The following is a 15,357-nucleotide window of genomic DNA, read 5'->3' on the forward strand; positions in this document are numbered from 1 at the left end:
CGCAGCCCTGCTTTTGTCATTTAGGTTTATAAAGATGGAGTTATCTTAAGGGTCAGTAAACAATATGCAGAAGATATTTACATTTAAAAAGTTAGTTCATGTTATTCTCTGTTGGCCTGTACTGACAGCAGCACACACACACACACACACACACACACACACACACACACACACATCCACACACACACACTTCTTAATCAAATAAATAGATAAACAAACTAATACGCGCGGCGGGCATGACTTTGGGATTGTTTTGCGTTGTATGCATAACTGATGAACTCTGTGGATTCACTGATGTATTATTCAGATATGTAAACCAGCACGTTTACTACGAGTGGAAAAACTGTTTCTGCTGAACTTCAAACGCGACCTTGACGGGGAAACAATACTACAATCAGGCTCGTCACTTCTCAAGCTTCTACTGGAGTCAAACAAGCTTATATCACAAATTCCAGTTTGTTGAATACAGACTTATGTTGAAAGAAATGTACAAAAACTATTGTTCCATAAATACGAGCTCATTCCTGGTGGAAGGTTTGTGGTCAGCAGTGCGAATAAGATCATGTCACGCTGCCTCGTGTTGACTGTAAGTCAGGGACGTCAAACATGCGGCCCGGGGGCCAAAACCGGCCCGCCAGAGGGTCCAGTCCGGCCCTGCGGGACGACTTTGCAAAGTGTAAAAATGAGTTGTTTTGATCATAAAGTAAAATACTGTTCCAGATACCTGAGACGAAATGTGTTGTGCCTTTGTAGACACACTGATCTGTACGTTGTAATGCCATGTGTAAATGATAAACTGATACTATTGTTGAAATTGGCCCCTGAACTAAAATGAGTTTGACACCTCTGGTGTAAGTCCTCTTTCAAAGACCCAGCGCCTCAGAAAGCACCGGACAAAGTATGAAGATGGACTTCATATTTCATACACTAATGTTTGAAAACTCAAAGCAAGTGTAACGAAAAGTGTCTGCAGGTGAACTGCAAGGTCTCAGCGGACAGCAGCACGCTGTTCAGTCCCTCATCTCTGGATAAATAAATGTTCAAAATGATTATTAGTCAGCAATGTTGTTTTCCGGTAATCACTGTTTATGGATTATGGCGTGAGTTAATGTCAGACTTGAGCTTCCCAAAATGCCGAGGTGATAAAGGTCAGCGCAGCAGGCAGAACATGAACACAGAATCATAAGGCTGCTGATAGACACATGCAAGTAGCTGGAATAATGTGAGAATAAACAAAAGGTTGCTTCTTTTAGCTTTTATTTACAACGATTATGTGTCGCACGTAATGATGCTAATGTAAGACAGTCAGGTTCAATGTGGAGGCAAGAGAAAAGATCCAAAGAGCAGTAGAAATAAATATAATGTATTTGTACAGAACTGCTTATATATCTAGATAATCACATTTCCAGTGTGGGGTTTTTCAGCTTCTCTTCTTCCATCAGTTTCCTGCCCAGGAACGTTATTTCTTCTTACTCTCTTTCAGTAGAGATTTTATTATCCGAAAGACAAAGTAACGAAAGTCTCCACAGAATAAATTAGTGCTTAATCGCACCACAAACTAATTACTTGCATTTCATGTCCTCGCTACGATTCATTGCAACTAGTCTAGCTAGCTAGCAGGTTAGCTAAAACAACGCAAACTGGAAAATGTACAGTTATTTCAAGGAGACGCAATTGTAGCATCCATCCCTATCTCACGATTGAACATTCAAATCACACTGCATCTCTTTTGTGGACAAATAACAAACTTAACTTATGTATAAAATGTAAGTTACGTAACAAATGTAAGTTACGTAACAAATGTACTAATTTCTACCCAAACCACAATCTTTTTCTGAACATAATCAAGCAGTTTGGTTTAAATTCACCACGTGTTTCAAACTGCGACGTTTAAAAACTTGCCTGTAGATGAAGTTTAACTCGTCTGAAGAATTATAAAGGAAGTGATAACTGATGACTGATAACGGCCATTTAATGGGCCGACAACATTGAAAATGGGTGTTTCAGAGCAGGGTGGTGCAACACAGATAATAAAATAGATTATTGAACTGATTTAGGTCCGAGCCTTTCAGATGTTTTCCAAAAGAAGGAGAAGCGCCCCAAACAGCCGCCTGTATACATGTTAGCTGCATCATTAGCTCAATGGAAAGGTGAGCACTAACCGTGCCAGTTTGTGCTCTTGCAGTCTACTGTAACCTTTAACAAAATTATATTTACATGGGATTCAATTCATAAGAACATTGTATTTACAGGCAAATACCCTCCATCCTTCATTTAGAGCTCAAATGATGGGGCCACCAGGCCTTCAGGCCCCGGCCTGCTGCGGGGGGTCCAGGGCTCGGATGTGCACACTGGGTAGAGTGAACCAGGCTAAAGGAAGCTCTCGTCCAGCACTGTCGTCCTGAAACTTTATGTTAAGGTAGAAATCTCCAGTGTAGAGGAAGAGCACGGCCCCCACACAGACAGAGTTCTCTTTGGGTTTCACCTGATGATGGACAGACAGACAGACAGACAGACAGCAGTAAGTATGGTGTGTAGTATGGGAGGTTTGAAGCTGACTGTTGCTTTTATTAAAAGGTATCAACAAGTTTCCTCCTTCAGTGGAGAACAATTCCCAACATTTAGTTGTTTTGCACATTCGGGAATACGAGGAACTCATTCATTGCTTTCATCTGCTGTTTAGACTCTAAGCTCTTTGTTCTGGCATCGCCCGGCGTTTAATCGCTTCTGGCTTGTTCAACAATCAGGAGTGAGAATGTGTCACAGACAAAGACTTCTCTGAAAACGTCCTTTTTCATTTAAAGATCGCAACCGTGACCTTTAAAGGACCATTCCTGTGTGTTTGTGTGTCTTTAGCTTACTTTGCTGAGAACGCTCTAGTATAGTTTGTTTGTTTAAATGTTATTCTGGTCTGTTGGACATTCACTGGTTTCAACGTAAGTCACAATTATACAAAGACTTGAGTGATTAATCCATCAAAGCGAACGTTATGTCTGCCTCTGCCGTTCCCTGAGGTACAATAATGAGTATGTGATAGCATTTACTGCAATAAAAGACAATGTTATTATAATTTGTAAGAAACTAAAAGCAGTCGTGATTTCGTCATAAATCATAAAGTGTTTTTGTTATGCGTTTGAAATTCTTAAATGTACATGGAGCATGGTCACCAGTTCATCAAATATACATGGTTTGGTTAAATGGGCTACATTTAGCAAAACTCTGGCATGTGGCGTTAAAGGGCCAGTACCAAATATTTAGGATACCAAGCCGAGCTATTGCTTCGCTTTTACTACTGTTGGTAATATTGAGGTGACACTTTAAAGGGGCAGTTCATCCCAAAATCAAAGATACATATTATTCCTTTTACCAGTAGAACAATTTATCTATCTGGATAGTTTTGGTGTGAGTTGCTGAGGGTCGGAGATATTGGGCGTAGAGCGGCAAACAGTCCCTTTAAGTCCCCTTAATTAGTATTTATAAGCAGTATTTCAATATTTAATCCCTATAATGTAACTATAACTCCTCAAGTGGAGGCTGGTGCTCAAATACATATTGATTGACAATATAGTAAAACACTAGTAATAAAATAAAACATTTTCACAGGAGAAGTTCTAACTGTTGACGATTACTGTACATTATTAAACACTTAAAGTGACACCACGACATATAGTGCTGCAGCCCCGACTGACCGTGTCAATGTAGAAGGTGTTGGAGCCAATGAAGGTGACCGCGTCCTCCAAATCGTAGTTCTGGACTCCGTTCTGGAAGTCCTGATAGGGCACCACGGTCAGAGCCAGGGGGCCCACTGAGTTCTTGCTCATATTGGTCAGCTGTACCTCCAGGGTCACGGCTTCACCCGCTTTACAGTCGGCAATGACATCGCAGTCACATGGCTTCCCGTCCACCAACACATCTGGAAACAGACAAAAGAAAGGGAAAAGGGATTAGCACGACCGCAGCGGGGATTTTGGAATTTGGCAGAAGCAGGAATTAAGAGCTTTTTTTGGTCATTGACTGGATTCCGAACCATTAATGGCCGATCATACGGCTTCTGCTGGAGGATCAATAGGCTCGGTTTGTCCCAAAATACATTTGACTGACATCAGTGGAGAGTGCTGGAGCTGTGGGAATTAAACTGAATTCCCTCCTGTTAATCTCATACATGACTAATTTCCGTTAAGAAAGGACGGAACGAGATTGTTGGAACAATCCCAACGTACAACACACACACACACACACACACACACACACACAAGTACATTTCTCTCTCCCCCTCTCCTTTCATAACTGACCAAGGAACGCTGAGTGAGTTCAATTCCACTAACGTGTGGCCAGTCGCACCTGATGTGGCCCATTTGGCTCAGGTACAGCGGGAGACACGATTTGTTTTGAACCATGAGCTCAGTGAACTTGTTATTGGCGGACTGAGGAGGAGACTGACTCCAAACACGGGGGATTCGGGGGAGCCCGAAGAGATCACCCGAGTAATGACTCCGCTGAGAATACAGGCGGCCTACGAACACAAACACAAACCGGTTGTCATACGCTTTCTAGTGTCACGCCCGCAGCTGTGATAAACACTGTGAGTCAGATCCTGTGTGACAGCCTGATGAAAGAGCCGAGCTGCGTTCGGTGCCGCTGGTGTGCCGAGCTGTTGCGTGCAGCGAGTAGTGGGGGTCGAGGGGGGGAGTATGAAGATAGTCAGACCATCCAGCAGGAGGGATGGCGGGGGGGTGGTGAGGGTGGGTGTGGGCGGCTGATGGCGTGCCGTCACAGTCAGTGAGAGAGCCCCGGGGAGGCTGGAGCTACAGGAGGGTGACATTCAGCTCCACGTCTATATTAAAAACTCTCTTCACTCAACAGCAGCAGCGGCAGCAGCGGCAGCAGCAGCGGCGGTAGCGGCGGCGGCGGCAGCGGCGGTAGCGGCGGCGGCGGCGACGGCGGCGACGGCAGCAGTAGCAAATTCTGAGGTTTTTTTCAGGATATTACCCTCCCACCACTTTGTAATTATTTTTATTTTATACCTACAACGGCCCAAATACCCAGTTCTATGTTTACATGTTCCTTGATCTGAAATAAAAATGAAAAAAGATTTATAATCTTCAATGTTCTTACATTTCCACTTCTGGTAAGAAAACAATAAGACCGCTACGATTCGAGAAGTTTGACGTCATATTTCTCAAACGTTTCAAATGATACCAAGCCTTAAACATGAGCCGTGAGGTCACAGTTGTGATTATACAACATCCACATCGTTATTAAGTGCTGCTGTTTATTGCCATTCACCAGTTCTGAAGACGCACGTGTTTAAACGGCCGTTTCAGTCTCTGTAGTCGTTATTTTTCATTTAATTAAAAACACTGTAAAGTGAATAAAACTATCACAATAATTTATCATTTATTGTTGCGGAAAGTTCTGCAATATCACATGTCATTTTGACAAATAGCGTTTACATCTATTACAAACTGAGAACATCTTTTAAGTTTCAGTTCTATCTGGATTATTCTTGCTGCAGTTTTCAACGTTCTTATAGTTTCATGCATTTTAAATCAATCGCAATATGCTCAACGTGGAAACTCTTGTCTTGACGGTCTGATTAAAATCAGCTGTTAATGTTGTGAATTAAAACAAACTGCTTGTTTAGGTTCACAGGAAAAGATCATGGAACAGCCCCGAGAGGTCACTGCCAGAAAGTGATCCAGCTTACCGATAGATGATACATACATGTTTTTAATCTACTTTATTTGTTTGCCTAAAACGATCCTTCAAGCATCTGATATAGGAAAATGATAGTTCCTCTGGTCTGATTGCACACAAAGTACTGCTCTAATGTTGGATGTTATGTTGCACATATGAAGAAATCTGTTCTTTATGCTACGACAGTTTTCAAATCCCAATATACAGCATCGCCTTGTTTACAGTATCACAATATTTTGAATCGTAACCTCCGTATCATGTTCCATATTGTAACACCAGCCCCTTGCCAACACACAGCCTTAATATATACATACATAATACAATCCTTTCTTAGCCGCTGGAGATGAGTCTATTGTGACACCTCAGCAAGTTGTTATATTTAGTTTGTTCAAAGTCTTGTTGCTAGGAGATGTGCAAATTATAGGTAGCCTACATTGGCTCTAAAACTGGAAATAAATTCTTTCACATTAAAGAGAACAAAAGAGAATGGTTAGTCTGTAATGAGCTGATGAACTCCCCCACACACACACACACACACACACACACACACACACACACACACACACACACACACACACACACACACACACACACACACACACACACACACACACACACACACACACACACACAATTGAGCGCTCTACTCTGCCATCCTGGATTGTGTATCAGCACCGAGGCAATCAACTGATTTAGATAACAAAACTGTACGCAGAAAAACAAGCAGTGGGAAGAAACGGTGTCCCACTCTGATGAGGAAAATGTTAACTAAGTTTAAAAATACATGTTATTGTGTATAATAATAATACTTTTTAGACAACTCATCTATTATGTAACCTTGCAAAAAAAAAATACTGGAAACATCAAAGTCTCTCATTGGTCGTGGTTCTCTTGGGACTCTCAGCAAACATCTTTGCATATCTCCTGGGATGACGCCAAAGGTCACGACAAAACGTTGCTTTTTAAAGTGTTTCCTGCAGAGCTGAGTGCTGTGGTGCTATTTTCCCCGACGCTCTGTGGATTACCTCCACAGTGCTTGTGGTAAATAGGTGACCCCAGGATTGTAGTGTCCCCAGAGGCTCAAAACAAATGTGTTACATCAGCAGTCACAGAAAAGTCAACGTGGCTAGTTTTCTATAAAAATAAAAAAAAGCCCAGTTTAGCTCACATTTACTCAAATATAGCATTCTTCCTCTGCTTGAAATGACTAAATATTCAAATACAATCATGACACTCAAAAGTGTCATTATATGTATTTAGAACAGACACACTGCTGGTGAGTCATGTCTCTAATGATGCTGTTAACAGATGTGTCGGCTAATGTAGCTACTTAAGCTAACGTTAGCTCCTCAGACTGAGCTAGTTTCTAGCTTTAACCTCTGGAGGTCTTAATTCAGAGCTTTAAAGGTGAAAATAAAAACAATGAGACAGTATGATGTGTTAAAAAAATTATCTGAGAGTTTCAGACAATTCTGTCGACCAGCTGTCAGACATTTACGCTCGACAACTGCTAAACTACCTGCTAGCTACATGTTAGCTCCCTGTTAGCTCCCTGCTAGCTACCTACTAGTGGTCACTTCGATGGTTTAAGTAGTATTGGCAGAGGGCCAGGCTATTACTATACATGGAATCGGAGTTTCGGGCTTCCGGTGGAATCGCAATGCATGCTGGTGTGGCGGGCCTAGAAAAGTGAGCACCAACTCTACAAGGGCCGCCATATTGGATTTCTTCTCTATGTGTTTACATTGTATTTAGCTTATTCTTCAAGCGTGTTTTTACTTACTAAACAAACCTACTACTCTACAATGAGTTCTGAACTCCTTTCTTATGATGAGGTTCAGATAATTATATATATATATATATATATATATATATATATATATAGTAGGCGCTTTCCTTTTTGATGATTTGGGGTTTGACACATACCCCAGGTCAAGTTCAGGATCAGGGAATTCATTTGTTGGTTTTCCTTGCATGAAATGCTCACTGCAAATCCACAAAGATTTCTTGGGCTCCCAAGACTTCCCATTGTAATCCTGTCTCTTTACAGCTTTGGTCCATGCTAGCCTTCGATCTCTGTTCTTTAGTGCTGTTGGAAATGGAAATAGTTTGAACGTGGGCTTGCAGTCGCAATTTTTCATCAAACGAGTGCAATCGTGAAGCTCACACTGAGATTCTGCCCATTTATTTATCTTTCTCCCACTGTTTGAACATCCTTTCACCACACAATGTCGGTGTCCAAATCCCATAACCAGAAGAGCGATGATTACACACTAAAAACTAATCAAATACAATGTAAACACGTAGAGAAGAAATCCAATATGGCGGCCCTTGTAGAGTTGGTGCTCACTTTTCTAGGCCCGCCACACCAGCATGCATTGCGATTCCACTGGAAGCCTGAAACTCCGATTCCATGTATATATTCACTGTATTACCAATAAGATTAAAGAAGTACATCAACATTTTATACAATAAAGAAAAACAATCTTTAAACAGAATCTTTAACACGTTTATTTTACCCTTGTTTACATTCAGTTACTCTTTGGACTGAAGTGATCATATCAAAATTGAGTGTAAAAATGTAAATATACATTTTGAACATGATAACTATAATACTTGAAATCATTGTAAACTTATTAATTAACCTATATATGGCACAGGACCTTTATGTGAATTTAAATTAAGAATCTAAAACGTATACACTCTTTAAAGAAGAACAACCTGTTTTATTCCTTATTAAAATTGTATTTATTCTTGAAGTTTATTCATCCTAAATCTATTTTTTAATTACTATTATTTCAATTAATGTTCTTTTTTTCCTGTCCCAGCTTCTCGAGTACACGTCTGCAATGTTTCAATAAACGTTTTCCTAATTATTTTCTCCAAACATCAGAACGGATAGAGAATCTGTTTCTTCTGAACCAAATGAACGATGATGAACAACAGCGACTAAATCTGCTGATGTTGCTCGTCAACACATCCTGTCAAATAAACAGTTGCTTAACATCCTAACTGTGCATTATTTAAAGGAGCACAGGTTTCAACTACAAAGAGAATCAAAGGAGTTTCTTCGCAGACTGATGATGATATTAGATGGATGGGAAGGGGGGGGCAGAGGAGCGATTTAACAAGTAGAAATGGCAGCAAAACACAGAATAGGTAAATGTCACCAGGAAGGAGGATGTAGGTGAATATCTGCAGGAGCAACAGGTGCATCACAGGCTGAGTGTGTAAGAATAGATTTTGGATATTTAATGCATTGATTTGCTGTGTTGTGACAGGTTCATTAATACAGTGTAAGGAGCGAGAGGAATCGATCTACTTACTTCCTGCTAACATGCAGCATTTACAACATGTTACGTAACCCGTGCAGCTGGGTTCGGTGCACGCGCACAGCTCTGCCCAGATGCTGCTGTTCGAGTCTGCAGAAGCAAAAGCGCTGCGGCAGGCGTCGCCACAGCAACCGGGAGAGAAACAGAGCACGAGAGAGACAACGGCACCTCCCCGCACCTCCCCTCACCTCCCTCCTGCATGAGTGTGAACGCCACAGATTAAAAACAGCCTCTCTGTATCGCTGTCACCCGTGAAGATCAAGATGACGGCCGTCACTCGGAGATTTGTCAGTGTTAACAAAATTGTGCCCGTGCTGCACACCGGGTGTCGATTTCAGCTCATTAACATTCACTCGTCACACACAGTGTGCAGCAGCACGAGGAGGAAGTCGCACACAAACAGATACAGATGTCATGTTTCCCACACCTCATGCAGAGTGACATCTCTGAATAGTGTGTAGGAAATGCTCATTAAACAAGGAGGAGTTACTCTGCTGCTGCAAAACAGATTACATCACCAACATAGTAGTGTGTGTGTGTGTGTGTGTGTGTGTGTGTGTGTGTGTGTGTGTGTGTGGCAATAGTTTAAAGCAGAGAAGTCGAGGTTTTTAGCAAGTTCTTGGAAAGGCATGCTGTTATTGTACAAATTAAAATGTGCCAAAAAATAATGTTGCATAAGTTACTGTGGCACATTAGAAGGTGAATGAAATACATAATTAAATATAACAGTGTTAATATTTTACAGAAATATGCTCTATAGATACAGGTACATTTGATAGATAAATAAATAAATGTGAATAAATCCCATTTTAGTTTAATTACTCTAAAAGGAAATAATAATGATAATGATAATATAATAATAATAATAATAATAATAATAATAATAATAATAATAATAATAATAATAATAATAATGCCTTTGAGGATAAACAATAAGGGGGGAAAGTACACACCTATATAGAAAAGAATATTCTGACTATGCAAAAAGAAAAGAAAAATGGAGGAGCCTCATTAATCAACACCAATGCATTCAAATGTAAAAGAACATTCCACCAGTTGTTTTACTTCATTGATTATGGATTACATTTTAGAACAATGAGCTCAGTCCAATCGTGAAGCTCCAAAGACAAAATATATTTAGAAAGGCTGATAATCAATCGGCAGTACAGATCTTTATTCCACCAGGTAAGTCCCATTGAGGTTGGAATCCTCTTCTGCACGCCTGACCAAGACGGCAGCAATCGAACTCACAGACAAAACATGAAAACAACAGAATGGACGTGTCCGCCATTGTTTCTATTAGTCCGAAATCTTCAATTTAAATGTCTTTTGAAGGAAGTGGCTGGACTTTCTTTAACGTCTCTGTTTGTAAATGAATGACAGAAAGCAGACATAGCTCCTCATAGTGATCTGAGAAAATTATTATTTGATGGTCGTTTGCCCAGAACTGAATAAAACTATACTTTTGACTCAATCAACGTGGACGGAGAAGGCTCCACATACAAAGCACGATAGTGTGATTTTAATTTGGTTAAAACAATCTAAGTGTTCTATGATAAAGAGACAAATCAACAACAACTAAGAAGTGGCTTCTCCTCGCATCATAAGAGAATAAAAACATATCTTCTAAAACAGTTTCCAGTATTACAGCAGGCGAACCGTCCTGCAGTCGCAGAGGCTCCTCCTCCGCGATGAACATTAACAAAGAGTTGTGCTCCGGCCCTGATGACCAGGTCACCAGGGTTTAACAGCTCATCCCGGGCAGCGGTCGCTATCCAGGCAGGGTCATTGATGAATGCTCTGATCGAGCCGGAGGATGTGCTTTAAAAGGTTGAGGTGTGCTGCAGTGAGTCTAAAAATAACCTGCCGGCCTCTGATTTCCCCCGAGCCATCTGCCCCTTTTATAATTATCCCTGTAACAACCACTTACTTGATATCTGTTGTCTTCTGCTTTGACAGAAAGAAGCCCGTTTGGATATTCTCCCACTCACTTGGTGGAACATTTGACCTGGAGCCCTGCACATCTTGAACTGTACACTTCTACTCATCTTCTCTGCAGCAGCACATGGAGTCGAATAGACAGTACATTGGTGAAGGAAATACAAACCAAGCACACATTTGCAGATTCAATTTCTCCAATTGCAGCATCTAAAAGGTTAGTCGTGTCCATCTGTGCCTCTCTTTGGAATCCAACACTGACTGTTTAATTATTTCACTGTTCGCAGGACATATTTAGGAAGCTTCACCCAAAACAAGCAGACCTGCTCGGGTGCTATAATTCCAATCAGCAGTGAGCGGCAGCCTGTGGCAGAAAGATTGGGTGTTATGCCGCAGCAACAGTTTACAAGCTGAGTAGACTAATATTGGCTCATCTCCACACAGGACACCTAACTGAGCAGCTTCCAGCCAGAGTACACACTCAGCTGCTCTGTGAGCATCATGACCACGGGAGCAGCAGCATTACTCATCCAAACATTCAACATTGCTTTCATTCCCCACTGGTGGCGACGTGACTTATGTTTACTCAAATAATACCTTTCATTCGACCTCTCTATTTTCCTCTTCAAGCACAGGGCTCCGCTGGCTCACTGGTTAGATGGAAGTGCCCAAGGTTATCAATGTTTAGCATCCTTACCCCTCACTTCCAGCCGCACTCAACCGCTTCTAACAGCAGGCAAAATACTGTGAGGATGCAGGATTAAGATGCTTACACACGTATTGTAACATGTCAGACTACGAGAAGGAGAGAGCCCTCGGTGGTGCTCTTCAAGGAAATCACAATAGATCTGAAGAGTCTCTTGTATAAGTGGGAAAAGGAAATTGAATAATGAATACAAATTGTAAAACTCTAGTTTCAATGATCACTTTCTATAAAAGGTATATACATAATAAAGAGGAGGCCCCGAGATGTGTTGCTAGCTGCCAACAGCAACTCATTTTGTACAAATAGCTGCATCGTTTTTATTGTTCAAAGGGAAATGATTTCCCCCAGGTTTGGTATAAAACATGAAACACATCACAAAACAGTAAATACACAGACGGTAACAAAGGACATGGAGGTGGTGGCGTCAGTACGCTTCAAACAAAGTGCTTGTTGGATCATCAAAAAGGGTCTGAACCCCCCCCCCACTGTTCTGCGGTTGGAATTGCATCTGAAATTTTCTGTACATTTCAGACCCGTCCGCTTCACACAGCGACTGAACAGGTGGATGAAGAAGGGAAATGTTTAGACTTCTCTCTAAATTTGTTTTCCTTCAGACTACTTACGTCACTTTTCAGTAATGAGTAAAATATGTTAAATGATTTTGATGAGAGGCTGACTGGAGTGGTGCATCGTGCGGACAACACGTCGTACGTACTACGTTGGAAATACTACGTCGTATATACTATGGCGTAAATAATATATCATACATTCTACGTTGTACACAATACATACTATGTCGTAAATACTACGTCGTAAATACTACGTCGTACATACTACGCCGTACATACTACGTCATACATACTACGTCATACATACTACGTCATACATAATACATACTACGTCATACGTACTACATACTACATCATGAAAACTACGCCGTACATACTAGTCGTACATAATGCGTCATACGTCTTACATACTACTTCGTACATATGTCGTAAAAACTACGCTGTACATACTACATCTCACTATGTCGTACATACTGCGTCGTACATATTTCGTTGTACAAATGAATTAATTGGACATGAAAAGGGTGGAGGGCTAGCGTCACTATTTAAAGACTTTAGCTTTAGCTATTTGAGACAAATTCTCTTTCTCTGTTCTGCTAACGCTATAGTCTGTAAACTCGGCACATTGTAGGGAATCTGTTGCAGTTTCAAGCACCAATAATCAAACCACGTTCAGCAACATTCAAAGATCATGCATCTTGCACATTCTAATATTTTATTTAAAAACGCTTTATACATACAGCCGCATAACTTAGTGTATCAGGCTGTTTAATGATCAGCTGTGTAATAAAATGGGAAATAAGTCTCGATTTCCATTTGTCTTTCTGCCTCTAAATGTCTTGAGGTTACATTGTGTAGATTGTGTCTGTACATGGACAATAAGAATCCCTATTTTACTGTGTATGAAGAAAGCAGACAATATAATGCAGCATGCAAGCAGAGCCAACTGGACATGACCATGAGCTCTTTGTTTTCACTGAACTGTGAGTGTTGCTGAAAAAATAACATTGTCGACCTCGTATCTTTGCTATATAGCAACTTCCCAAAATAGAACAAATCAATATTGTGGGGGAGCATTAGTGTGGTAGCTGGGTGCCATTACACTTTAATGGCCCCATACTGAGATGGGAGTCTTGGCTTGGAGCTTCACGCTGTGAAGTCACATAACTCTTCAATCCGACTCCTTTTCCAAACTATACCTTCATTTTAAATATTCTCTTCAGAGCTGAGGGAAGCCCATCATATCTGTATAACCTCTGCCGTTAATGTGCCATTCTTCTGGTGCAGAAGCCATATACGAGTTCAAAATCCATCTGCGCTTGTTGCATTCATTCCAGAACTCAAACTCCAATCTTCACTTCAACATCATTTGCATGAGCTGATTAAATTGACCTGGACTCAATAGTAGCTACAGCAGATGAGGTGACTTGGATTGGAACTGGAATGATAATATTTCTGTACTGCACTTGTGTATTTGATTTAGGGTTTGGATTGTGACTAACAGTAAATCCAGTTGTTTCTCCATTTCTTCCTTTTCGCAGGATAAGATGATATCATTGTGTCCGCTGGTGGCCTCACACTTCTTTGTGAAAGTCTCACAAAGTTGTTGACCTGCTGCCAGATGAGCTTCCACAGCTCAACACCAGATAAAAGCAGGAGTGAGACCTGAGCGCTGAGAATCCTCCACAGCAGCCGTACACTAGATGGAGGCAATCATAACAAATGCACCTGTGTTGCAAAAAGCCAATAATGTTACATCAATGCCCGACAGTCTAATACTGTAGTTATTCTAGTCAGTCATGCTTGTTGCACTCTACAACATATGTAACCTTTTGAGACAGTCCACTTGTCTGAGGAGCTAAGTCGGGGAAATGTTCTTTTAAATGTGCTTTTTGTAGCAGCTTTGAGCAGCAACCTGTTTCCTTCTATAACGCAGGCTTGAATTGATGTAACACATTAACTCTGCGATGGTGGATTCGTGTTTTGTTTTTAGTGCAGATACTTATTATATAATAAATCCGCTCCAGTTTTTTGTATGGCTTAAATTGGTTGTAAGTGTTTATGAAGCCAAAATAGTTTTCTTGCTGAAAGTGATCTTCATCCTGCTTTAGCTGGTGAAGAAGTCCAGTGAAAGTCTCCGCTGAGGCTGAAGCAGCTCATTGGTTTTCATTTCTCTTTTTATTTTAACTTACTCTGCAGTGGAACAAAACCTCATCCACACATCACAGTATCTGTACTCATTAACTAAATGTTCATTCACAAACCTTTAATAGATACAGATACTATTATTATATCATAAGAGTATGAGTTGCATGTAGAGGAAACAACCTTTAATGCTTTGCTGCTTCCTGCGTTCCATCAATTCTCAAAAAGCACATACATCAATTAAAAAAACAAACACAATACTCATTTAAATGACATCCAAAAGAGCTCGATAAACAATAATGTTTGGGATTATCATTGTGTTTACTCAAGAACATCGCTTTCTGTGGCTGTGCGGGACGTTTATGGTGTAATTACACTGTAGATCATTTGCTCTGACCTCAGATTTATCTACTTATGTGTGATAATGGACAAGTCCAGGGCCTTCAGAGTACTTGACATACACGGCCTGCTATCAGCACAAGAGCATTATGTCATGGACCACCAACAGTCATTTCATCTATATAGAAAAGAAGTAAGGCTATATACATGAAAGAAATGGGTTCAGTAATCTGTATCTACTCTTACTACACATGTACTGAAGCAGAAAGGAGATTAAATTTGATTAAATTAATTTAATTTGATACATTTGGAGAAAAGGGTATTTTGTCGTACTCATATCCAACACCATAAGACTACCACAATGCTAACGTCAGCATGCTAACATGACACAGTGACAATGTGAACATGCTAATGTTTGGTAGGTATAATGTTTACCATGTTTTTCATCTTTATGGCGACAGTGCAGCTGAGGCTGATGGGAATGTCATTCGTTTTGCAGATATTTGCTCACAAACATCTGGGGACCTTGAACGTCCGTGCAAAAATCTTACGGCAATCTACCCAACATCTGTTGAGATGTTTCAGTCTGCAACAACTAATCAACAGACGGCTGCTTACAAACTCCCTCCGT

The 15,357-nt window shown here is 40.7% G+C and overlaps 1 protein-coding gene across 2 annotated transcripts in view; it reads right to left on the minus strand.

Annotated features, from left to right (window-relative positions):
- Positions 1-1,243: 1,243 nt before the first annotated feature.
- The window catches only part of trappc9 (trafficking protein particle complex subunit 9), a 169,787-nt gene continuing 155,673 nt past the window's right edge, over positions 1,244-15,357 (minus strand). For both annotated transcript variants that reach the window (XM_029442845.1, XM_029442844.1), the window contains 2 exons: positions 3,690-3,913; positions 1,244-2,485 (listed from right to left, as the gene is read on the minus strand). In XM_029442845.1, coding sequence (XP_029298705.1) covers positions 2,306-2,485; positions 3,690-3,913 — 404 coding nt within the window. In that variant the 3' untranslated portion in view covers positions 1,244-2,305. The remainder of the gene's footprint in view (positions 2,486-3,689; positions 3,914-15,357) is intronic.

This window comes from Cottoperca gobio, chromosome 11, assembly GCF_900634415.1.
Source record: "Cottoperca gobio chromosome 11, fCotGob3.1, whole genome shotgun sequence".
Lineage (NCBI taxonomy): Eukaryota > Metazoa > Chordata > Actinopteri > Perciformes > Bovichtidae > Cottoperca > Cottoperca gobio.